Below are 26,973 nucleotides of genomic sequence, written 5' to 3'. Positions count from 1 at the left end.
TTCTCCCAGGGTTTCCATCAGTTGTTGGACAATGCAGCTTTGTTTAGTGCCAGTGTGTGGGAGTAGGGTTAGACACACACACACACACACACACACACACACACACACACACACACACACACACACACACACACACACACACACACACAGGTCAGGCAGATAGAGCAGTGGTAAAACAGCAAACAGTAGCTAAAATAACAGCTAAACTCTGTGTCAGTGCTAAAGTCACATTGTGTTTTTCCCAGGTAAGGTAAAAATGAAGTCATGTTCATGCTTGTTACCTTATTTCCTTGTTTAACCAACCAAAACAAGAGCCATGGTGTAGATTTATAGCTCCATTGCAAGTTTTCCATAAGTTTGAATGTAAATGACCCTTTATTTAGTGTCATTTGTTTTATTTTGTATTTGTAAGCACTGCACACATTTGCACATACTTTAGTTTATTACAATGATATGGGTTTTCTTGTTTGCATGTAAACACAGAGGAGATTTTATTTTGAAAATTGAGCTTTTATTTTGGAAACTCCATTAGCGGAAGTCAACAACTTGCGCAGATAGAAGAACCACTGCAGGTTTTCCATGAATTTGAAACATATTTTTTTCATTATATCAACAGCAACCACCCCCCCCCCCCCCCCAAATTTTCAATTAGATTTCAAGGTACTCTCTGTTTGAACCATTTACCACATCAGTCTAAATTAAAAATACTCTTATACATTAGGAGGGGTTATTTAATTTTTCATTCATTTATTTTTTTTGGTTTAAAAAAAAAATGTTTACTTGCTTTTATTGTTAGGGGTCTGTTTCAAATATGTTTTCTTTTTTTCTTTTCTTTGTGCTATTTCACTTGTATGGTACATTTCTTATCCTATGTGATAAAGTTGTTTGTATTGAAAAACTATTATATTGAAAAAAAACTATTGAAAAAAGAGAATTACTAAAAAAAAATTAACCATACTCTTCTTTCGGTACATTGTCATCTTTCTCATTATGCTTTAACACCTTCCTTTTTTATGTTTTTCTTTTTCCTTTTGTATTGTAACCTATTTTTTTGTACTGAGTATTTCTGGGCGGACAGCTTAGAGTCAAGTTATGTTTCTTCCAATTTAATATTTACAATGTATATATGTGGGGATTTTATTTTGGAGGGGTGGAGCAGAAGTGTGACGAATTGAGGGAAGTGAGAAAAAAAAAGAGTAATAAAGGAGCACACGTCTTGTTCAGCAGCGGAGCCTACATGCTTTTATTTTGTAATCTGTATGTATTTATCTGTATTTCTTTACTCTTAAGTTTTTATGTTGTACGCCTCATCATAGAAGGGCCACTCGACGAGCCTGAAAGAGTTTTATTGGCTCCTCCTGCACATTTTTATTTTGTTATGGTTATTGTTCACTTGTCTCTGCATGTATTATGTATATTATTTTTTATATTATGTATTTTCTTATTTTATGTGCACTAAATTAAAAAACATATCAATAATGTATAATGTATAATTCCCATGTGACTACCATGAAACACTCATCCTCTATCCTGTATACTTTTAGCACACACACACACACACACACACACACACACACACACACACACACACACACACCCCATTATACAGACTCTCAGAACGCCCTGGCTCCTATAAAGGATGTTTATAGCTCACTAATGTGCTTTTCCAAATACATTTAGGAGGAAACATAATTGCTGCCACTCATTAGTATATATATTTATATTTTTTTCGTATTGAGTAAACAGCTGTGAAGACTGAATACAGAAGTCACAGTGAGGAAATCAGGCTGGACTTTGAAAGTAGAAACTTCAGGTTTTGTTCTCTTAGTTCGCTTAAGCTTCATGTCGTCCTCCCGGGTCAAATTGACCCCGTCTGTTTTGACTGTTCCTTCCTTCCTTCCTTCCTTCCTTCCTTATTTCCTTCCTCCCTCCTTTCCTTCCTTCCTTACTTCTGTCTTTCCTTCCCTCCTTCCTTCCTTCCTTCCTTCCTCCCTTCCTTCTTCCCTCCTTCCTTCCCTTCTTTACCTCCTTCCTTCCTTCCTCCCTCCTTCCTTCCCTTCTTTCCCTCCTTCCTTCCTTCCTCCCTCCCTCCTTTCCTTCCTTACGTCCTCCTTTCCTTCCTTCCCTCCTTTCCTTCCTTCCCTCCTTCCCTCCTTCCTTCCTCCCTTCCGTCCCTGTCCCTCCCTCCCTTCCTCACTCAATCCTTTCCTTCCTTCTTCCTCCCTTCCTTCCGTCCTTGACTCAAGGACAACAGGAGGGTTAAACATTGAGTTAGAAGTTAGAGCACAATCTTAGTTTTGGTTAAATGTTGAAAAAGTGAAGTTTGGGTTCTTCAATCTTAAAGTACTTTTAAGTGTCTAAACATGAACATTAATTAAGCTTAAGTAGTTACCAGGAGCGCATATATTGTAAGAAAACAAATGAAGGTTTAAGGAGTCAAGATTGGAATAGGAGAGCTGAGAGCAATGTAAACTTAAGAGTCATTAAAGAAAAAGGAAAACACATGTTCACAACAACATCTGCACATTTTGTAATCATTATAGAGTAGAGGTCTACAGTTTCATTCAACACAGGGGTGGGGGGGCTTTGAGAAAAATTAAAAAATAAAAAATAATTAAAGAAACCAAAAAACCTAGCAAGACAGCTTATATCCAGAGTTGAACACAGCTAATTAAAGCTGTGACACGATAATTGGGCAGGATAAGAATAAACACAACAGGTCATTAAATGCTTAGGGATACGTGCAGCTTTTTATTAAAGCAGACACATTGAAAGCGAAACATGTTTGCAGGATTGTATTAACCTCATTCTGTATTAATCCTGCAGCAGACATGTGGGTCAAACTTAATGCAGCTCCCATGAAGTCCAAGGATTGTAAGAGAATATTAATTAATGTTATACAACCTGACTGCTGCCTCTGTTCACATGCTTTGGTTAAAGCTACACATCTTATATTTGTGTTCATTTATCAGCTTGAAAATGTCTATCGAAATCAGGGGTGTCAAATATGCGGCCCGCGGGCCAGATACGGCCCGCCGAGGGGTACAATCCGGCCCATTTGCCATCCAGTGCTCTTTTCCTTCCTTCCATCTGTCTTTCCTTTTTTCCTTTCTTCGTTCATTCCTTCCTTCTGTCCTTCCTTCCATCTGTCCTTCCTTCAATCTGTCCTTCCTTCAATCTGTCCTTCCTTCAATCTGTCCTTCCTTCAATCTGTCCTTCCTTCCTTTCTTCCTTCTGTCCTTCCTTTTTTCCTTTCTTCGTTCGTTCCTTCCTTCTGTCCTTCCTTCCATTCTTCCTTCTGTCCTTCCATTCTTCCTTCTGTCCTTCCTTCTGTCCTTCCTTCCATCTGCCCTTCCTTCCTTTCTTCCTTCCTTCTGTCTGTCTGTCCTTCACTATCTCTCTTTCCTACCTTTCTTCCCTCCTTCCTCCTGTCTTTCCTTCCTTCCCTTCTTATTTCCTTCCTTCCTTCCTTCTTTCCTTCCATCTCTTTAATGATCCGGCCCCCTTGAATGAAAATGAGTTTGACACATCTGATCTAAATTAACTGTATGCAAAATGAACCAGTGAAACTGACATAAATACACTACATGCATCACTGCAATTGATTTCCATGTCATCTCATCACATCAAACTGCTTCACGCTGCAATCAAACACATGCAATATCAATCACATAAAAGACGGAGCAATGCTGAAAGATCTCACTGTTGGAGCAGATCATGTCTCCTACCACTTACAACCTACTTTCTCCTCAAAAAAAGACTGATGAAAAGTATATGCAATGTCAAATTTCATGTCTTTTAAACAGTGTGATTGTGTCCCCCGTGTATTATTATATGTCATATGTTGGATAGAGTGTTTCAAAGATGTCATAAATTGTCAAAAATGTCACCTATTCATGTCTCACGATTTTCTTAAAATCCTTTTTTTTCATTTTTTGTTTATAAGATATATCGAGTGGGTTGATATCAATCCACTCAATTTTTTTATTGCAAAGTTGAAGGTTTCTTTTTTGCTTTTCATAATACTCTATTCATGCCATTTCACCAAAATGAAAGCAATAGAAAAACCTCCGGTAATTATAACTTGGGAGCATTCACACATTGTTCCAATATTATAAAGTTAGCCCTGTAGTCCCAATGGGGTAGTTACTTAAGCTTGAAGATCCCCTCCAGACATGTTTTGAGACATATAACACTCTGCTCTGAATAATAATTTATGTCTAATACACTTTTTACCCCCCTACACACACACACACACACATACAAAGTTGAAATAGATCATTAAAATTCTTAAAATGACATCCGCTTTTTCTCCCTCATTTAAAAATCCAAAATCTATGAATATGCAATATTTTTTTCATTCCAAAAAGTTTTACTGCTGAATACAAGAGGTCTCTCACTTAACTGAAAAGTGTGTTCTTAGTGTTTGAGCACTGGAGGCTTCAATTTTTCACATCAGACTTGTGTGTGTGAGTCGTATAACTGGACCGTGATTGGATTTCAAACTGGTTGTGGTTGTGATTCTGTCCAAAAAATATCATGCTTGTACATTTCTTAGGACTTGAAATTTTTTTTGGTGAGCACAAAGAAACCTTTCTACTTCAGCAGATGATTATAAAAAACAGCTCTGTAGTATCAAACTGTGAACATAAATCATTCTTGCACAGTGAAGCTCCAACTTCCAACCGACAGAACAACAGAGGAAAAACATTTTTTTTTTGTTTTTGTATGTTTCATCATGTTATATATTTGTAGTGGCGTAAACTGTGATTCTACATCCAGGGACTGACAGTCAAAATCCTCCAAAATCGAAAGTACTTCAATAGTCCCAACAGCTATACTTATGTTCAAGTTGGTCATGTTTTCAACTTGGAGGACTCAACAATGATAAAATTGGTTGCCGTAGTGACAGCTTTGGATTAAAAAACAAGAATGGTTGTCAGTGGTTGACACTGGGTCAACCCTTAAAATGCACACTTAACCCTCCTGTTGTCCTCAAGTCAAAGAAGGAGGAAGGAGAGGAAGTAAGGTAGGAGGGAGAGAGGAAAGAATGAAGGAAGGAGGGAGAAAGGATGGAAAGAAAGGAGGGAGGAAGGAAGGGAGGAAAGGAAAGAAAGAAGGGAGGAAGGAAAGCAAGGAAGGAAGGAGGGAGGAAAGAAGGAAGGGAGGACGGAAAGCAAGGAAGGTAGGAAAGAAAGGAGGGAGAAAGGAAGGAAGGACAGGAGGGAAGGAAGGAAAGCAGGGAAGGAGGGACAGAAGAAAGGAGGGAGAAAGGAAGGAAGGAAAGGAGGGAAGGAAGAAAGGAGGGAGGGAGAAAGGAAAAGAGGAAGGGAGGAAGAAGGAGGGGAGGAAGCTAGGGGGGAGGAAAGAAAGAGATAAGGAGGGAGGGAGGGAGGGATGAAGGAAGGAAGGAGGGAAGGAAAGAAGGAGGAAGGAAAGACAGGGTCAATTTGACCCGGGAGGACGACACAAAGGTTAAGTACATGAGAACAGTTTAAGGACAGCAGTGTGACAGTATTGTAAGTCATAGCGGTACTCACGCCTCATGTCTCTGAAGTATATTGTCTGTCTGTTGGGGTTGAGCAGCTGGATAACCGAGTCGTCATTGTTCTTCACCCGACAGCTGATGATCGCCATCTCTCCCTCCACCACCGACACATTGTCTGTCACCAGGTTCTGACTCACCACTGAAAAAAAGACAAGAACATGTATATTAGCATGGTGTAAAAGGAAAAGAAAGAAGGGAAATGTAATGCAGCTAGAAGTCTGGGTGTAAAGAATGGAAGTGTGTCTACAGGAATAAACAGGAAGTAATATAAATCAAATCAGGGCTATAACAAGAGACAATGCCACAGATTCAACCAGAACAATCATTTATATCTGATCACATATAACCTGAATATCATTTGGCAGTTTTGTTAAATGAGCAATACATGAACACATTTCTATTGTGTCCTCTATCGTGTGTGTTAACCTTCCTGTCGTCCTCCCTGGTCAAATTGACACCGTCTTTTTTGACTGTTCCTTCTTTCCTCCCTCCCTTCCTTCCATCTGTCCTTCCTTCCTCACTCCTCCTCTCTTTCTTTCCTTCCTCTCTCTTTAATCTCTTCCTTCTTTCCTTCCCTCTTTCCTTCCTTCCTTCCTTTCCTACTTTTCTCTTCCTTTCCTCCCCCCTACCTTCCTCCCTTCTTTCTTTCCTCTGTCCTTCCTTCCTCTTTTCCTTTCTCCCTCCCCCCTCCTACCTTCCTTCCTCCCTTCCATCCTTCCTTCCTCTTTTCCTTTCTCCCTCCCTCCTTCCGTCCTTCCTTTCGTTCCTCCCTTCGTTCTTTCCTCCCTTCCTTCTTCCCTCCTTTCCTTCCTTACTTCCTTCCCTCCATCCTTCCTCCCTCCTTTCCTGATTGATTTAAGATTTAAGAACATTTGTGGCATTCATCAATTTTCTTGTTTAGTTTTTTCTATTAGGTATGAACAAAATTAAATTTAAGAGTTCAAATACACTCAATGTAATGTAATGTAATTAATGTATAAGTAAAACAAACGTAATGCAAAATTTACATTCTGTTTACCATCTTATCATCATCATGGCTGCCAATTTACTGACAGGGTTTTAGATTTTATGGCCATATTTTGGCGCAGCAACGTCTACATTTCAGAAGTTGTTGGAAGGTCTCACTCTGACAGCTGCCTCTGTGTCTCTCTGCAGGTTTCTGTCCAGTATCATGTTGTGTTGCAGCTCACAGTGTAACATCACCTGTGGACTATAATATTCTCCCTCCAAAATGTCTGTGACTGTCACATGACCATGACCGCCTCCCAGCACATAGTGCATGTCAAAGCATTCCCTGTTTATTTCTGTCACAGTGCAGAACGGCTGCTGATGAAACGTTAACTTGATTCATATGATATAATTGCTTCATGTCTTCTATTGTCACGCCTGAATTTGTTCTGTGTTTGTCTTCTTATTTCTTATATGACAAAGTTTGTGTTATGGTAATAATTGAATCTCACCAACATGAACCTATTCATAAACAGGTGACATTCATCAAGCTTAAACAAGAGATTTATCACATGTAGGATTTTCCTTAAGTGCAGTGATTGGCACTGTCACCTTACAGCAAGAGGTAGTGGTGTTAATGTAGGTGTGAATGTGAGTGTGAATACTTGTTGTCTCTCTACTATATGTTAGCCCTGTCCACAAAAAGAACATATTCATGCATGAGGCCTATTGTCTTCTTATTGATCATGTATTACATGATACGTTTAGTTGTTCAGGACATTAATATATTATCCAAATACAACAAGCAGAGATAATGGATCACAAGTATAGTTAGCACTGGTTCAGTTTAAGGACCCATTTACGCTCAACGGACGTACAAAAATGTATCCGTCCTTTTCAAACGATGTTACCATCACTGCTCACATACTTCCATGCGTCCTTTACGTTGGCATGGATGTTAACCAATACATCCACCAGAGGGCAGCACAGAGTCAAAAGTTTATGACAACAACAAACTCAAAAACAAACATGGTGACTGTGGAGGAGATATTGATAATGTTCCTCTTGCATAAAAGACAAAAACGATACGTTTAAAGTTTCTAACCAACTCTCACAACCTTTCCTCAAAAAGTTCCTCCATTGTTATTTCTTCTTCGTGTCTCACTAGAGCTACTTATCGAGTAGTGACAGCAACACTGCCCCCCCATGGTTTCCGGTGGTATTGCTCTGTTTGTTCCGTATCCGTAAGTTTTATGGAAACGTGCAGAAATACGGACGAAATGATCGCAGAGCACGGACAGAAGGCTCCATCCATATCCATATTTAACGTTGAGCATAAATGGGCCTTAAGGAATCGTAAGCCAAAAAATTTGGGAACCACTACTGCCGGTCACTCCCTTAACAAAAAAAAGAAGTAGAGTCAATTAATTCACTAAGCTGGGTGAATACTGAATGTTGTAAATCCATAATTTAAAGAACACAAGCCATCTTATTCTTCTTTATGTCTATTGGTAAAACCTAACATTTGCAGACACAGCAAGTGGAGGACCAAACATCTTATGTATGTGTACACGGTTATATATATATTAAAGAGAAAGAGAGAGAGAAAGAGAAAGAGAGAGAGATGAGTGGCAAAGGAAAGTGCTCAACAAGCCTGTAGGCTGAGAAAAATTGGTCACAGCCGTCATCGGTCATCAGCCACCACTTAGATTGCTGCACTTCCTTGTTTCACAAACAATATCTCTGCCTGAAGAATGAAAAATGGATTATTTCTAGGTCTCAGATAAGTTGACTTGAAAAACTACGTTAATAACATTTCAGACTTTGCTTTGGGGTTGCATCCATTGTTGTGGTAGATGTTCAGCCATGAGTGGGGCTTTGGTTTATTTTAAATGAACAATACAAAACCAAACGCTTGCCAAGCTTGCCAGCGGTGGCTAATATTAATGTGTGTCCCAGGTGCAATATTTTTTATAGTGAGATGCACAAGAAAGCTCCCAGACACACTCAAGGCTACATGGTCATAAACAGTCTGTCAGACCGGACAAAATCAAATCACCAATTACCGAGAAACATGTCACACTACATGTTGAGCCAATCAAACCAACCGATATCAGCTTGACCTGCATGCTGTCCAAAGGGATGATGGGATAGGAAGGGTGAAAGGTGGACGTCTGGGATAAAGGCATGTCAACAAGCAAGACAAGGAGCATGTTATAAATGTTGTCAAACTAGGCAGGAGAAGGTAGAAAAACAACAACCAAACAACAGACATGCTTTAGATTTGTTGTCCTTCACTTTGCACTATCTGCATAAAAAACCCAACAAATTACATCCCGACTCCTTTCAAATGTGAAATCGGGCAATTTTCAGCCTAGAATTGTGTAATCTTATACTGTCATTGTAAGCACAGTAGTGGCCTTTTATGCTCTAAGTAGATGGAATAGCCATCCAGCTTCATTTCCTCAGTTAAATAGTGATTAGTTTCAATGTGGAGAAAGGATCACATTGCACCAGCATCACACCTAAGAATTATGACAGCTATTATAAACAGGTGGTTCAATATGAAGGTACAGCTTTAGAGGATCATTGTATTTATACTTACATTTTACAGATCTTTGCTTATACTGTACTTACAATGTGTTGCTCTATGTTACAGTAGATCTTATGCAAAGCTTTTAGTAGAAGTTGAGGAAGAAAAAAACAAAACAACAACTTATGGATAAGTCTTTGTAATTCCCCCCATTTCACTTCCTGCCTTCATAGTTATGAAAATACATCAACTTCTAATTTGCATGCCTCAGTTGTCAAGCACCTCTAAATATCCCTGCCATTTAGGAGACAAGGAGGATGAGGTAGGAAGAGAGAAATTGCATCCTCTGATGCTGACAGATAAGGATAGACAGCTTAACAAACGAGATTCAAATCAGCATCCCTTGGTGGCCCAAACACAGCCATAAATAAATGAGTCTTGCTGTCTTTAATATTCAAGACTGAACCTCATTTTTCAAAGATGTGCAGAGGTGGGCGGTAGGGTGGGCATCTGGTTATGATAATACGCTAACACACTACAAAATGCTGTTCAAGGCATCCACTGAAGGTTACAAGGCAGCGGCAGGGTGCTGCAATGTGTCTGCTAAGTTGTGTTTTAAGCAAGCTGAGGTAGTGGGAAGGACTTCAAACGATGGTCGCCTTGTCAGCTGCTTAATTGTTCCTGTTGTGCTAAATAAACAACTCTGACATGTTGGAAGATGGTACAGGGAGGCAGGGGAGCTTTACGCTAATTAATGGCTAAAAAACAAGCATGTGCCGTGGCCACCTAGGACACTGTCAGAGGTCCTACAGAAAAAGCCTCTGACACCTCGGTGGGCAAACGAAGGCTGTTTAAAAAGCTACAACATAAAGTTTGTTTCCTATTTCAGAGTTATTTATGGCATGAAAGTCTTGGGGGGAGGGGGGGTGGGTGTCAGAGGGCCACTGAGAAGTACAACAAGGAAAAAGCTGTTACTGTTGATACTGGAACAGTTTCTTATTGGACGACATTTCACCGTCTCACACAGTGTCGATGCAGGATGCATAGCGAAAGCAGCACATTAGCAGAGCAACAGTTTCAGTGTCTACGCAGGATGCATTCAGGCACAGTATTGAGTGTGTCCCCTGTGTTTTGGCAGCACACAATCACTGTAGTTATGTGTGCAAAACGGAAGAAAATAGACTTGAAGCGTAAGAATACACTTGGGTCGTGGTTACAGGTGTATCCTACGAATTAAACCAAAGCCAAACTTATAAATGCACACCGAAGAACAATAATGAAATTAATCCTGATATGTGATTCTGAGTCAAAGAGCTAAACCTTGCAAACAAACAATTCTTATGACCTCAGTTACAGCGTGGGTGTGGGTGCTTAAATCTTGATTATTACTCTATTTTTCAAACAGATTTTATGCTGTAGGCGGACAATTAGAAGGATAATTTAACTTGACAATTATTTATATTCACCAATTACTTCGAGCTGTTTACGGTCATTATTTATACTTTTGAAAGCCTAACTTTATGTTTGAGAACAAAAAAGTACATTTGCTTTGCCTCATTAATACATTTATTTATAGGGTGCACATTTGTACAGTGTGTCTGTATCACTTTAAATTCATTATGAACAAATGTGATATTTTATGCATCACCAGTCATCCACTTGATAATTACCATGACAAATGATCTTGACCCATTGTTTAAGCTGGGGCGTGGCTTTCAAAGTAAATCCATCAGAAAGGATTCAAAAAAGAAGATCATTGACCAAAGCTAAATGTCCTGATTTGTAACTTTGAGATCTTATGATTACAAAAGAAAACATCCATGTTCTTCCAATAAAACAAATTATTATTCCATTGTTCAGAAAGACCCCGAATAATGTCAGAGCAGTTCCTTGAGATGGCACACATGTCCTCATAGTGAATCCAAGTCAATCTGCATTCACTATATGCTTCTTCAGTAACTGTTACCCCTTTTCCACCGAGCTTGAGCTGGAGCTGGTTCGGAGCCAGAGCCTGACTTAGCACCGGTTCTTTGCTTTTCCACCGCCAAAGCTCCAGCCCGGAGCCTCAGAACGGGAACCAGAGCAAGCACCAACTCTTTGCTGGGCTAAAGCAAGAACCGATTATGTCAGCGGACTGGGGGTGGGGCTAACGTTTATTAGCAGACTAGCGTGGCATTTACAGAGGGTTAAACATTTGTTGATTAAAAGTACTATTTTTAGCAATTTTTTTTGCCAGAGCTGTCGTCATCTTCTCCTTTTCTTCTTCTTCTTTTCTTCCTCTTCTTCGTTTCTGGCAGGCTAGATGCCTTGCGCCATGTTGCTGCCTCTCACTGGTGAATCATGGAAGTGCTTCAAAGGCACCAACTGAGCACTGGCTCTAGCACTAGCTCCGAACCAGCACTGGCTCCAGCTGTGTGGAAAAGGGGTATGTGAGGACTTTATGGGTGCTGGGTTACCTTTAGCTTCAGGTTAAAACCCTATTTGACAACTCAACAAAGACTTTGACAAATGTTGAAGCATCATGTCCACCAACTCAGGAGCAGAAGTACAACACTATTAATATTAATAATACACTTCAATCCAAGAAACGTCTCCTATTGAAGCTTTTAGACACATTTAGTTACCACTGACAGTCCTGTACAGCAGTATGAGAACAGTAGAAGATAAAACTCTCATCACTGAAATAGACAACATAATGGCACATCAGAGATGGTGGGAGTAATATATAATTGCTAGTCTGAGCTTCACTTAATGCATTCCCTCAAAATGTTTAAATCTATCACTTAATTTGTCTTTTCCTATCACAAATCAGCTTCGGCATTCTCACACAAACACAAAAGGCACTATTCTCGTCCATTTGTCCACTGACCAGATGAAGAAGAAGAAGTTTAACAGAGGACTGAGCAGACAGTTGAGAAAATAAAATATCCAATGTAAAGTATGTTGGAGCCACTGTGGAAAAGTTAGAAGGCATGTGTCTAGTTCAATTGCCCAGCAGGGTTAGTATTCGGCAAAGCTTTAAACTTCACACTTTTTCAATCTCCCCAAGCAATATGAGCTACACTGCCTGGAAACTGAGGATAGCAGAATAATCTGCATCCATCTATCTCCACGGAAACCGAGCACTATATGGTCAGGGGAAGGAATAAATCTCAGTTTTACTGGCCTGATTTTGGCTACGCAGCCAAAAGTCACAGGGCTTTCTGGAAAATATCATTAGATTATAGGACAGCCTAATGACTGCAGAGTTATTGTTAACGGGAAGTGATAAAAAAACAAATATGATTTCCTATAAAAATCTACCAGCTGTTATTCACTTCAGATCAACAGGAAAATAAATTGTTTGAGATAGAAAATATGAATGAAAATGTAATCTGTTTTTTTTAATGACATTTGAGTTTTGAGTTGGCTGCTTAACATAAAAACACAACAGAGGGACATAACGCGGACATCCTTTTACTGGCCGAGTCCAGGTCTATGCTTTTATTCTGTGGCTGATTTGAACTTAAAATAAACAAAACTCGAGATGGATATAAGAGAAGTTGAGACAAGACAATAATGATCAATAAAGAGCTTTGACTCTCATTTCTAGAAGAAAAAGTATAGTTTTGTTATATGTACTAAAACATATTTTATTAGCATTAGATGGATTAGTTCCAAGTCTTTCAAAGTTAAATTTATATTGATAGATGTGAAATGAAAGGGTTAAAACATGCTGCAAAAAAAGCAGCATCTTCCTCGTTCAATAGTCCTTTGACTCCATATTTTTTTTCTTTCTTTTGATAATACTGGAGGCCTTTTAAAGCATGCCATACTACAAATACAAACAGATAAGGTTAAAACTGTCAAAGTGTATCTTTTAAGTTTTATCCAGTGTCATGTACCTCTGATATTTCAAACTTTTTCAACGGCCAGTAAAATATTTGGCCCATGGCGCTGAACAATGGGTTAGATTTCTGCCGTCGGCCATCCATGTCAAAAAGTCAGCCAATCCTAGATTAAAGTTGTCAGACAATGACAAACCACAGCAGCGCACTGTACAAAGCTAACCAGAGGCCCAAACTCACTGAGACTGCAGTGAAAGGGAAAATGTCATGTTCCATTTGCCTAGACTAAAAGCCTTATGTTTCCATTTGATTCAATAAGAAATGTGTGCACATTAAGTTAGGTCACACAGATGGCCACCATGACAGTGAGAAAGATTTTCATTAGGAAACAGACCCCCCGTAATGACCCCAAACAGCATCGGCACATTATCTCCGATGTGTTCATTGACTCACTCGATGAGGTTTTGCTTGTAGATTTTGTTTTTGCACATAACAAATCACTTGCACACAGGATTGAAGGATAAAAAGTTTGCTGGAAATATTAAATATTAATACACACATCAGTCTGTCAATGTATATTTTCCCCTTCTCTACTCTCCCAGTGGTGTTATTAGTTGTAATAACATTAATATTGAATTTTTTAGTAGTTCAATTGTTCGACACATATTCATTCATACGCCGTCTCAATGAGAAACATGATGCAACGTAAAGTAATCCCGTACAGTACTGTACATTTTCCTAATTTATGTACTTAACATTCGTGTGCCATGCCGCTCTCTGCACTGCTTGTGATCATCAGAGATATTAACTTCCCTTTGACATTTTGAGGAACACGTGTATCCGACTGCATGAACAGCATACAATCATTTTCTCCTTTTTTTCTTGGTGTGGTTCCTGCTGATAAAATGACAAATCTTTGTGCACCAGGCCTGAGCATCTATGTGTGTGTGTGTGTGTCTGTATGTGTATGAGAGACACAAACACACACACACACACACACACACACACACACACACACACACACACAAACACACACACACAGAAGTTCAAGTGACTGTGTTTGTGTTTTGCCAATGTCTGATTGCAGTCAGTCCTGTCTGATTGCTTGTTTCCACAGATGTATGTCTGATTGTATGTCTCTGTGTTGACCGCAAAGAGTTGATTTTGAATAAGCTCTCTGAATGACTGGATGAGTGCAGCATTACTTTCTATGAGGGCATTCTTTACCATAATAATGAGCACATTATACCATACACAGTAATGATGCAGTAGACACTACAATATACCTTAATGCAAATGTTTTGGCCCACCCTACAGCTAGATTTGAGTGGACCTCTGTTGGGCAGCATTTTACTGGCTGAGTCTAAAGATGCATTCAATGCAACAAAGACATGATTGGATTGTTACATCATCTAATCCATCATGGTTAAACTAGCCCTGATCCATGATAAATAAGGATTCAGTAATGAGTCAATCTACTTATGTGAAGTCCAATATGAAGTGCAGCTTGCACCAGGCATTAGTTAGCCAACATCACTCACACAAACACATACAGAAAAACGCCTGGCCTCTGATAAAGCACAACTGACCACAATCCAAACTATAAATCACTAGCAGCTGCTTGATAAATCTAAACTACTCCCATAATTATTTTATCAGGATAAATACTGTATACTGCCAGGAACTGCTGGCTGACAGAGTCTTTAAACCTCTTCCCGCTGATAAAGCACAGCTTTGAACACTCAGGATGATTAATAAAACAAAATAAAATAATAAAATAAAAAAATGTGAGAGGATATGAGAAGAGCGGATGACAAAAAGCATTACATTTCTACAAAACTTAATCAGTGTTAAATCCATATGTAACAAAATTCAAAAACATCTACTAAGAACATGATCTTCAAATCTTCACCAAAGCTTCTCACTCAAGTATTTTACTACAGAATAACCATATATAACCAGCCTAATATTAATAGATAGAATTTATGAATTAAACTATATGAATCAGAAAATATTATAAACCATATATTTTTCTTTTCAAGTCATTCTTACTTCTTCAAATAAACTCAACACTATAATGTTTACCCTATTTAATATTCAAGTCACATAGGATTGCTCAAAGGTGGGGCCCTCTGGTATTGCATCCCCCTTGCCCAACTAATTCTGAGCAAGGTCTCCCATCTCGGGAATGATTTATGGAAATTTCTCAGTGCAACTCGAAGCAACAAACCCAAAGTACTAGGGATTGTAGTATTTGGGTTGATGTAACCAGGTGGTAAAAATGGCACAAGATATTAAGTAATCCTTCTTGGTGAGTTGATATGGATAGACACATGCATCATTAGCAGTTCGACTAGGCTGGTAATCGTGGAATGAATTAAATTTAGGCTCTGAATTAGCATCGGATATGTCAGCTTCAATTTACTGAATAAGACATAGGAATGCAGCTGTGATCGAGACCTTCAGGGCACGGTATACTGCGCGAACGCCTTTTATCTCTGAGATGAGTTGAGTTGAGAGATTTGCTTAAATAGTTAATCATCTAGGACTACAAAAGGCACAAAAGAAACCCGTGACTTTGCTAATCAAAATGTATTTGATGTTTTGACTCCTGAGGTGCAGTTGAAGCCTGTCATTTCAACCACACCATGTGAGAACAGAACAACCCTGCAACCAAGATGCTAACTATGTGAATGCTGTGTTAGCGCAGCCAACTGACAGCTAGAGGCAACCAAGAAAAGGTCAAGATCCATGTATAGCCTGACCACTTCAAACAGTGGAATCCCTCTTGGTGAGGATTTGAAGGAGGCAGTTCAGTTAATCTGTATGTAGGCGCCGACTGTTGGGAAGCTCAAAGAAAACAGATTTCATGGCAGACTTTATTGGTCAGTGTAGTGATTGGACTCACCATGATCCATGTTTCCCCCAAGTGCCTCACATCAATACAGGAGCAATGTAGAAATGCTAGTAATGTGTAAAGGTGACTTAACAGGTCCAACAGTACGGAGAGGGACTTCCGCTTTCTGGGCATCAAGATGGAGGACAACCTGACCTGGAGCACTAACACTACAGCGTTGGTTAAGGAGGAGACTCTACTTCCTGAGAATCACTCTTAGGAAGGACCACCTCACTCAGGAACTGCTTGTGTGCTTCTACCGCTGCTCCATAGACAGCGTTCTGACCTACTGTGGTTTGCTAGCTGCACAGTAGCGGAGAGGAAAGTGCTCCAGAGGGTCGTCTTCCCTCCCTGGAAGATCTCTACAGCTCACACTGTCTCAAAAATCTCTACAGCTCCCGTTGTCTCAAAAATGCCTACACCATCCTCCCACCAGGGCCACACTCTGTTTGAACTGCTGCCCTCAGGCAGACGTTACAGGATAGTTAAAACAAGAACAAGCAGGTTCAACAACAGTTTTTATTCTAAACGCAATAACTGCTCTAAATGCTCCAAAAACCTGATCCTGTAATAACTGCAAGAACAATTTTGAGTGTAATATTGAAGGGACTTTTGCTATGACTGTGATACCTGGCCTAGACCTTACCGCGTGGGGTGGTGGGGTAAAACGTCCTATTGGCACCCGTATTTCGACATCAGTGAGTGGGTCAAAATCATCATGCAAAGTGAGAGGACAGAGACAGAAACACTCTTCATAGTTCCACAGTATTGTTGTAACAATGGCAAGTGATTCAACTTAAGTGTTTTCTGAAAAAAGAAAATCAGGGAACTACACTGCCGGGGTTCTGTGCAATCTGTAAATAACTACAATTATAATTATCACAAGTACTGAAGTTTATAAGGTTGATAAAAGTTGTGAAGTTTCTCAAAATTACTTTAAAGTTCAACTGAAATTAAATCACCTTTTTGTTCTCGACTACAGAATATTAGCTCTGTAAATCACCTGTCCTGAGTTCTACTTTGAGAGATGATCAGTCACCAAAAAGGGATACATTTCTATTTTTAATGCTTTGATTTCATGATAGTCCCCCATATATTTACATTATTTAGATTAAATACGGTTCCATCATCTACCTACGTAGCTGGAGTGCTTATTTTGATAGAGCATATCAAATCTTAAATGAAGCGATAACATGTCGTCACACTGAGCCTGATAGCATCCTGCTACCCAACACAAGAGCCACAGACTTCCACAGATGAACACAAGTCTTGTCCTGCACCTTATCTATATATATAACAAGCCACCAAACAAACATTCACTGGGAAAAAGTGCGCAACTAACATCAGCTGGTAGGCCAGATAGCTAATACTCTGCTAATCTACACATAAAACACATGCAAACATACCTGAAAGTGACACTTTGGACCTGATAGATGCTGTCGTAGCCTTTAACTACAGTATCACTGTTTTTGCAAAGTTAGACAGTTCCTTCTAAAAAATGTGTTCAAATTATTCTGAGATCTTTTAGACAGAAGGGCTTTTCATATTTCAGCAGTCCAACATGCTTTTCTGTGATAATCAAACATATCGTTGTTGTTACTGGAACACTAATTTTTAAGATGACTTGGTATGTCATTATAACAAGAAGCTAACATGCTGTATATGTTCTTATAACAAGATTATCATACGTGTGCAGCAGGTTCCCACATTAGAAAGTCACTCAGTTTTCTAACTTTTTTCTATCAAGTTTTCAGTAGCAGGCCTGTACCTTTAACAGCACTTACCTGTTAATGATTCATAGTTTTTGTTAAGCTGCTCACAAAGTTGTATTGTTCTACTATTATTGCTTTGTGTACCCTTTTATGTGTTTGTGAGTTTTACTGAGCAGCGAATGGTTTTATAGAGCCCTGGTGGGTGGCACATTACAATGCATCATATGATGACTGTTTAGCATTTTGTCATTAACTGAAAATAAACAGCTGCAGTTTTTCAAATTCATAATCCTGAGTGGAGTAAATTAATCCTAACAGCTATGAGGCCATTACAGAGGTGACTGAATATATTCTCATTTTCGTGGCCTTGAATTTGTGCAGGATTTAAGGGTTTGTTGTGGCTTTATAGCATTTTCTTTTCATATTATTCTTTCAATGTTCAGTTAAACATGGTGTTTCTGCGATCCAGGTCTTAATCCTCAGCATATTTATCTAAATCATAGTCCAAGCAAATCAATAATAAATGACGTTATACCTCTGAGAGGTCTGACTTTTCCCTCTGTACTCCTCTGTACAAGTACTATTTCATCAATCTGATCTATGTGCTCAACACATACAATCAGTCAAATTGAATCAGATTGTGTAAATGAGTGTCAGTTTCTTCTCTTTTCTTCTCTTTATAACATTCAAACTTATCATGTTATAATCAAAACAAGAACAAACTTGTTATAATCAAATTCTTAACACCATTTGAGATCTCAACACCAGTCAAAAAAGCTGTACCACCAACATAAGTAATGATTTATCCATTATTTGACTACAAAGTGTACAAAACAGGTGACAATATGCAGCCTTGTGGTGCTGACAAGATAAATGGACTTGATTTGCTGGCTATTATATAACCCAAAAATGAATTTGTGCACATGATTGAGTTGCTGTTGGTAAAAGCTGTCTATAACACAGTGGGTTAGTCTGACTCTAAAACACTACTAAAAGCAACGAAAGGACTATTCACAAAACTATGGACTAATTTAAGATAACATACATATGTAAATACAAATACAGTCAAATATGACTGTATCATCAATGCTACAAGCTTTATAATTGGCAAACTGATAAATATGGAGATGAGAGAAGATTACGGAATAGAGTAGTTTCAGACTAGCTGCTCGAAACCTCTACATTTATTTTAACTGGTCTATTATTATTATAAGCTATCAGCATAATCCAAGATTTTTCCACAGGTCAGGCACTTTGACAGTATCTTCTGACTACTGAAACAACCTCTCTGAAAGGTGCTAATTAACTGATCCACATGCATCTGATCTTGTCAGCACCTGTCAGTGCCTAACTGATATCTCACCTCATCCTATGTAGTGCTTACAGTGTCAGCTTCCAATACTTCTCCAAGCCATTGATCAACTTTGTTGTTTGTTGGTTGTCAAGGTAGTCATAAAGTTTCTTTATTTGGTTGTGTACAGAGCAGAAATACTGGTAATAGCTCAATAGGTGCTCCTAAAGTCTATAAATGTCAAAATCACAAGATAAACTGGTATGAACTTTTAGAAAATATGAACATGATGACTATTTTTCTATGATAAGAGACATTGATCTTAATAACAAGGTTTTTTTAAAAAAGACATAAATAATAGATATGGACTTATACATATGATTTATTTATCATTTACGGTTATGAGCTCATCTTTTCTCATGGTGGCACCAGTATGCATCTGTAACTCATCCTCTGACATGAAGGAGCTGAGAACTGCAGCAAAATAACATGACTTTTGGACTGATTCCACCATAACTAATAATACATGTCAAGTACCTCTGAGAGTCATTTTTTAAAGAAGCCATATGAATATCAACCAGCAAAAGCCTCAGTCTAAAATATGCCAATGTTGTTTTTTTATACTGTAAAGTAGTAATGAACTAATATCATACTTTTCAGTCTGACATCGCATTATTTAACCATGTAATCTATAATAGACCAAAGCTAAAGCTGGTGATAGCAGGATCCCCCTTTGAGGTTCCTTCAAATGTAGGATAATGCATCTGACTGAATTGCTAATATATCGCCTCGCTTTTAAGTGTCAAATAAACACACAGAGTCGAGAGATCTAGATAGTTATATATAAAACTCTTAAATTATATTCACTCTGCATCAAGTAATGAAGGACTTTATATCATTCACATTTTCACAAGTCAGGGGATAAAAAAAAGTTATGATATCTTACGCAATGTCAACCTACAGATGGCACTAGTTAAAAAGTCAGGGGATCATGAAAGTTAGGAAAAGTCAGGAAAGTTAGGCTAAATTTCATAGTACTCCATCAGATTGCCCAACTTCAGCCATTGGTTTGCATTGGAGCTGGTGTGTTGCCTTTCACACTCTGATAACATGCCCTGCTACCTCAGACAGAAGTGAACGCTAGGTTACTGGGAACACTTAGTGGTGCACACTTGGGCTCATGTTACCCATTTTAGCTCAATTGTGCTATCAGGGCAGGTATCGTAATCAAGAAACAAACACTTGAAGAAATACTGCAACAATATTGAAACTCAGCGTGAGTCCCGGAGCTGGGGAGAGCAGCAGGTGAGCTGTCAATTAACACCCACACATCAAAGCCACAGTAAGTCTACCCGAAAGTGTTTTAGACCATAATGACTCAGTAGAAAAAAACAGTTAGAGAAGGAGAGGTTGACACTTGAGTGAATAGGAGCCAGCTGGAGTCAGCATCTAGTGGCCATTTAGTAGCATTGCACTTTAACATACTTCTGTATCGGATTCAGCCTCAAGTGGTTGTAGTTGCCCCACACATCAAAGCTACATTAAATATACCCGGAAGTATTTGAGACCATTATGACTCACTGGAGGAAAAAAAAGTTGCAGAAGGATCAGTTGACGCTTGAGTGAATGGGTGTCAGATGGAGTCAGCATCTAGTGGCCATTTAGTGGTATTGCACTTTAACATACTTTTGTAACGGCTTCAGCCTCAAGTGGTTGTAGTTGCCCCACACATGAAAGCATACCCAGAAGTATTTCAGACCATTATGACTCACTAGGAAAAAAAAGTTGCAGAAGGATCAGTTGACGCTTGAGTGAATGGGTGTCAGATGGAGCCAGCATCTAGTGGCCATTTGGTGGTATTGCACTTTAACATACTTTTGTAACGGCTTCAGCCTCAAGTGGTTGTAGTTGCCCTTTGTCCCTGGCCTGTGACTATAATTACAATCAACATTTTGGTAAATGGCATTAACTAAAGAGTCAGCCATAATACTAAATAATTATCACCGCTATGTTCATATAACCCACCACACGCACACGCACGCACACACACACACACACACACACACACACACACTATGTACCTCTCTCAATGATGCTTGGTGGAACAGTGGATTTGTGACACATTATGTAAGAACAGGGTGTGAAGAGCTTTGTAGGGTGTTACATGCTTGCAGTGAGCATGTAAGTGGCTTTTGTGCTACCACTGCTGCTGTATGCTGCACAAAACACCTTTATCTCACTGCTGAGCTTAATGAGTGCAACGCAAATTTCAACAATGCCAGTAAAATAAAAATATTTCGGTGGAGGGTTGCAAAAGCTTTAAAGTGCGCTGCTGTATCGTGGTTTGTTTATGATAATACACACCCAAAATACAAACCACCACTGATATTTATTTTCTATTTATTTGTCATTCTGTTGTATCCACATCATCTATGCTTTGTGTTTGTGTTTGTGCGTTCTATGGCCAATTGTGACAAGCAGACTCTGCAGCAATTTAAAAGCAGATACTGCAAAGTTACACTTTTTTTTTACTGCAGGCACTGCTGCTTTGTAGGGATAATCTCATTAGATAAGGAAAGCTGCAACGCCTAGAGTCACCATACAGTACATCTGTTTAGTCCAGAGTTACTATAATGTAAATGATGGTCTCTGAGAAAATGAGGCAATTGTGGATTAATTATTCATGAATATGCAACAGCTGTTACGAAACAGATCTTTGAGTGTTGTTGCAAACATGCTATTAAATTGATTTTTCAGAAGAAGTCAACACAGATTTCATAAAGTGCCTTCCGAGTGTCTCCTATAGATGTTGCAGTTTTCACTACAACTAACAATGAGAAAGTCTTGAACAAAAGCAACAATGTAATAAAGGGATAAAAATGTCACATTTGTCTTGAGAGTGGCACTAGATAACAGCCCCTAAAGACTGTTTAAATGAAATCTAGTCTATCAAGCAGTTGCTACGGGAACAGTTGATGTTTTTCCGCAGCAATTAAGAATTACGTTGATTTAAAGGTTGCTATTTCTGTCCACTTGTGGTTGTGTGATCATTCTCTGTGAAATCATAAGAGACTACACATCAATCACATTATACATAGTCATTTGATCTATTGTGAATACATACAATGAACACTCATTAGTGCAGTTGTACAGTACTTGTATCTGAAAGTTTAGTTTCACTACAAATGATGGCTTGGTTTAGTAATAAAATAATCAGATCGCTATAACTTGCCAGAGCCCATATCAGCCTATCAACCTACTGATGATTTGGTCTCATCAAAGCCAGATTTCACTATCAGAATGTGTAACATCCCTCACTCCTCTCCTACAAAGCAGTTACATAAACCATGTGCATTACTTTACATATGATTTTATTCTAAATTAACATCTAATGCAGGTTTTCCCTCCGCTCTTTCCTCCCCCCTCACTCACTACTGTCTACTTCGCTTTCCTGCTGCCTTTCATACCCCATCTTTGCTCCGAGGAGACAGAGGGGAGGTATTGTGCCAGATTCAAATAAAGAAATCGAGAAGTAAACAGAGGAGCGACGAGGGAGGCAGTCGGGGTAGGAGGGAGGGAAGGGTGGATGGAATGCGGCTGGCTCCTGGTTGGTGTCGCTAATGATGAGGAAAATGGAGGGTCATGTGGGAGCCATGGCTGGATGGAGAGAGAGAGGGAGTTGGTGTAGTATAAAGAGTCAAGATCATTTGAGTGGTGGGCGGATGCTTTGTGTGTGAGTGTGTGTGTGTGTGTGTGTATCATCCTGCTGTGTTTTTTTTATCTATTCGCTCAAGTCGTGTGCGTTGACACGTGTTTATATTACACGGTAGTGGTACATGCCTTTACTTGTGTGAGTCAAACCAGGTTATCCATGAGTGAGAATGTGTATCTGTGTTTGTGTGTGTCTGTGTGTGTGTGTGTGTTGTGTAGTGTATATGTAGGAGTGGAGGGGGCAGCAGCCAAGTGATTAATGCGTCAGAGAGGCAGCTGTGGTCTGGGCTCACTCATTTGGAAATATCTTTCAGGGAAGAAAGACAGAGCAGGGAGGATGGTGGGATGGGGGAGGAGGAGGAGAAGATGTTTCTACATCCTCTAGATAAACAAAAGTGAGCTGCGAGCCTTTATCGGGGGTTCGGATGGAGCAGCAAAGGAGAGAGAGAGAGAGAGAGAGAGAGAGAGAGAGAGAGAGAGAGAGAGAGAGAGAGAGAGAGAGAATTAGAGAATAAGGGAGGGAGGTAGAGGGCACTGCAGCATCCTTCTGTCCTCTATCCTATCAAGATGCATTAGTGTCTCCTTTAAGCATGTGCCTTCAACTGTTGAATATTTTGTGAGGTCATGCTGAGGATAAAACTGGAACATGTTTAAAGGATAATTATAGTATAGTACAACTACAGTTTCTTTGTTCTTTTGTTTCCATCATGCACTTTTATGAAGACACTCATCGGAACTGGGAAGACTACAACATTGCTGCTGCAACAACATCTGCAGAGATTAAGTGTAACACTTTATAAGAAGGGTTGAAATTGTATGTTTTGATTCTATCTTTGATTTAATTAAGCTGCAACCAGTTTTATCTAAGCAAGTGTTCATCCAGAGAAATGTGATGATTTTTATTTAGGCTGCATTGTTTTGTAGTAATGAAGGAGACCATCTGTATTGCAATTCAAATTACCTTCAATTTTCCTGAAACACTTTGAGTGAATTTGTCATTTCTTCAATCAAAGAGTGAATTTCGCCAAGATAATTTAACTACAAGTGGCAATTATGTTTAATACTGCAGCGGACAAAAACTAGTATTTCCATCTCACATTAGTTCACGGGGGCCCCTAAAAATCTGCAGCTAGTCTTTTCTAAAAGATTAGAAATTTCAAATGCGTCTAAACACTTCCCTTTATTGAAAGTTGGCTTGTTGTGTTCACTTGTCCCTGTAAACAGAATAAGTGTTGGCAACTACACAAGCTGTCAGTGTCATTGTAAATGTGTGGAAAGCTTAATTTCTTTTTCATTTGTTCTTTTAATGTTGACGGTATTTAGAAACTAGAAACAAACTGATTTCTTTTCTTTTTTATAAAACTTCCAATTAACCACTTTGAATCACAAAACATAAGTATTGGGGGAATTCAGTCATGTTTTATAAGAATGTTTGAGTTTCTTTTAAGCTGTTACTGCCAAATACTGAGCTGCTTCAACCAAAATAAACTCTAAATATTGCTTTTATTAAAGCAATTTTCTATGGAATATGAGGCTTGACTGGTATCTTATCTGTTTTATTACTCTGTGATAAACCAGACTTGCCATTTGCACCCATTCTGCACCTTAGATATAACAAATGGAACAAGTAATGAGCCTCTAACTCCAAATCTGAACTGGAATAAACACATGTAAGCATCCAATATATTTTCACATTACCATGTTGGGTATTTGCTTCTCGGATAACTGCATCTTTATTAGAGGATGTTCTAACTGTAGAGAAGTCACATCTAAAATAAGGAGTGCAGAGGAAGTGGAAAACAGCAGCCTCTATCCTGACTCAAGCATTTTAAATGTGTGGCTAGTCATGTGGATATTATGTTGAGTCAGGCAGCTGCAGAACAGCATGAGAAAGCAGAGAGGGGATATCTCACCATCATCTCCTGACTCACGCTGGGCGAAGCAGGTTCACTTGTCAGAGGCCACGACAAGTGACAAACAACTGATGACAAAGGTGTTGTTCTAAGAAAGAGGTCTGAAAAATGCACAGCGATGCAATCTATCTGTCAAATAAACAGTCCCAAAGAGTCATGATACAAGCATCACTAATAGGCGATCTGATAACTCAAAAGTATAATTGAATACATAAATAAATCATACAGTGAGTTAAATAATTCAGATAGATTAAAAAAAAAAAGAATAGTGTGATTTTTTCCTTTTACTTTCTTTTGACTCTGTTGATTAAAATAAATTAAAAACGGATTAATTATACTTTCCCATTTATCTTTTACTGGCTCATTTAATTTATGTTGATAATACTGCAAAACTGTTACTCCTTCTCAGCTTAGTCTTAGCTCAGATGCATAGAAGAAGAAGGAGAAGAAGAAGAAGGAGAAGCAGAAGCAGAAGAAGTAGAAGAAGAAGAAGCAGAAGAAGAAGAAGAAGAAGCAGAAGAAGAAGAAGAAGAAGAAGAAGAAGGAGAAGCAGAAGCAGAAGAAGTAGAAGAAGAAGAAGAAGCAGAAGAAGAAGAAGAAGAAGAAGAAGAAGAAGAAGAAGAAGAAGAAGAAGCACAAGAAGCACAAGAAGAAGTTCAAGAAGCAGAAGAAGAAGAAGAAGAAGAAGAAGAAGAAGAAGCAGAAGCAGAAGCAGAAGAAGAAGAAGAAGAAGCAGAAGAAGAAGAAGAAGCAGCAGAAGAAGAAGGAGAAGAAGCAGAAGAAGAAGCAGAAGAAGAAGAAGAAGCAGAAGCAGAAGCAGAAGCAGAAGAAGCAGCAGAAGAAGCAGAAGAAGAAGAAGCAGCAGCAGAAGAAGAAGTGATGTTAAACACTACTGAAAATATATCATTGTAAACATAACTACAGTGTATATTGTAATTAATATGCATTGAAAGCACTTTAGATAACAAACAATGTGCTTTTTAAATTCCTAGCATCCCCGAACTCAAACACACATTAGCCCTCAGTACGAGTGTCTGTGGTGCGATCTCTGGAAGTGTGTCAGTGGTGGCTCACCTCATGTAAGTACCTACTTTGCAAACTAAAGATGGGTCAGACATTTTTTTTACCACTCATTAGAATAAAACACATTTATGGTTGTAACCAGACTGCAATTTGTTCAGTCCATTACCTCGTGGTTGAATTGGCCACCATATTAGTACAAGGCAGTCGCGTCTCCTAATGCATATGTGTCTATAGAGTTAGGTGGTCTAGCCACAATTAAAATCACCATAACTTACTGAATTTTCAATTAATTTTCAAGGAATTTATGTTTTTAGACATGTATTTATGATGCAGGATGCTTGGTTATATTAAAAATGTAGGTTTTAATACCAAAATACTTTTAATCTTTGGTAAATGGTATTTGTATAATATAATATATAAGATTAATTTACCCTATAAAATTAGGTTCTAAATGTATTTTTCTTACTGCATCAAACATAGTTCCCATGATGTAATTTTGTTTATATTTGTGGAAATAAATGAAGACTTAATCCATAAAAAAGACATAATTACTACAAACAACCATGTTGAAATATTAAGTAAGCCTCTGGCAGGATTCATGGTGTTCTGAACTTTTACAAATTGACAGCAAAACATGAGAAATGTGCTTCTTCTGGAAAACTTAATCTAATTTAGCATATATTAGTTCGGTTTAATGAGTGTTGCATCTCTCCTACTACTGTAAGTAATGTGCGTCTCCTGTGTGTGTGTGTGTGTGTGTGTGTGTGTTTGTCAGCCAGTCAGGTCAGTTAAAATGGTAGGCGAAGGAAAAACAGTGCATCAAAAGCCAAATAAGTAGAAAGATCCCAATTATATCAAAGACATTTTGATAAAATCTTCATAAGAAAGGAATGAAGTGCTTATATAAATTTTCCACTAAAGGCAAAAGCAAGAAAGAGGACAGAGCTGTGCACAGAGAGGCAGGGACAGTCAGACAAAGAGATACATAGCTCCCTTTCATACATAGTTCCTAAGGCACCGTTAGTGGTTTTTACTATTCGCACATGCCACTTCATTCAGGGACATTTCCGTCTTGCGCCTTTTCATACATGCCAGGGCAACCTCAGAAAAGATGGAGCAAAGGACAGTCCGGTAGACGGCAGTCACGCAACATTTGATGGGCATGGGCAAGACATCTCTTATTATTTTCAGGACCATGGCAACTGACGGGCAATTTCTGATCTGGTGCCAATGTTTTTGTAATGGTTTTAAAATATTCAGTTCGTGGGATAAAGGCATCGGCAAGGTAACTGTAAATAAGTCGTAGATTGAAATATATCATCAGTGGAGGAGTCTTGCGATTGGTGCGATTGCTTCATATGAAATCAGCTTTTGTCAGATGGACCCTTTACTCAACAGATTATGTCGTTTGGGTCAGGAAATGCTGCGGCGGCATAATACAGATCGTGGCATTTGTAGGAATATTTTACAGTTGAGAAAATGGAGTGGCGAAGGAAAGGACGGCAGAATAGAGGAGTGAAAGTTTTATGGATATAAAGCCGTACATTTAAACTGATAGTATTTTTGGTGGG

At 38.8% G+C, this 26,973-nt stretch overlaps 1 protein-coding gene across 1 annotated transcript in view; it reads right to left on the bottom strand.

The window, feature by feature from the left end:
* Positions 1 to 26,973, bottom strand: part of cadm1a (cell adhesion molecule 1a) — a 450,697-nt gene that overhangs the window by 106,919 nt on the left and 316,805 nt on the right. Inside the window, exon 3 of the mRNA XM_053331275.1 lies at positions 5,541 to 5,687. Coding sequence (XP_053187250.1) covers positions 5,541 to 5,687 — 147 coding nt within the window. The remainder of the gene's footprint in view (positions 1 to 5,540; positions 5,688 to 26,973) is intronic.

The sequence above is a fragment of the Scomber japonicus genome, chromosome 13 (genome assembly GCF_027409825.1).
Source record: "Scomber japonicus isolate fScoJap1 chromosome 13, fScoJap1.pri, whole genome shotgun sequence".
Classification (NCBI taxonomy): domain Eukaryota; kingdom Metazoa; phylum Chordata; class Actinopteri; order Scombriformes; family Scombridae; genus Scomber; species Scomber japonicus.
The sequence above is the reverse complement of the archived record's forward strand: the minus strand, read 5'-3'. Positions and strand labels throughout refer to the sequence as shown.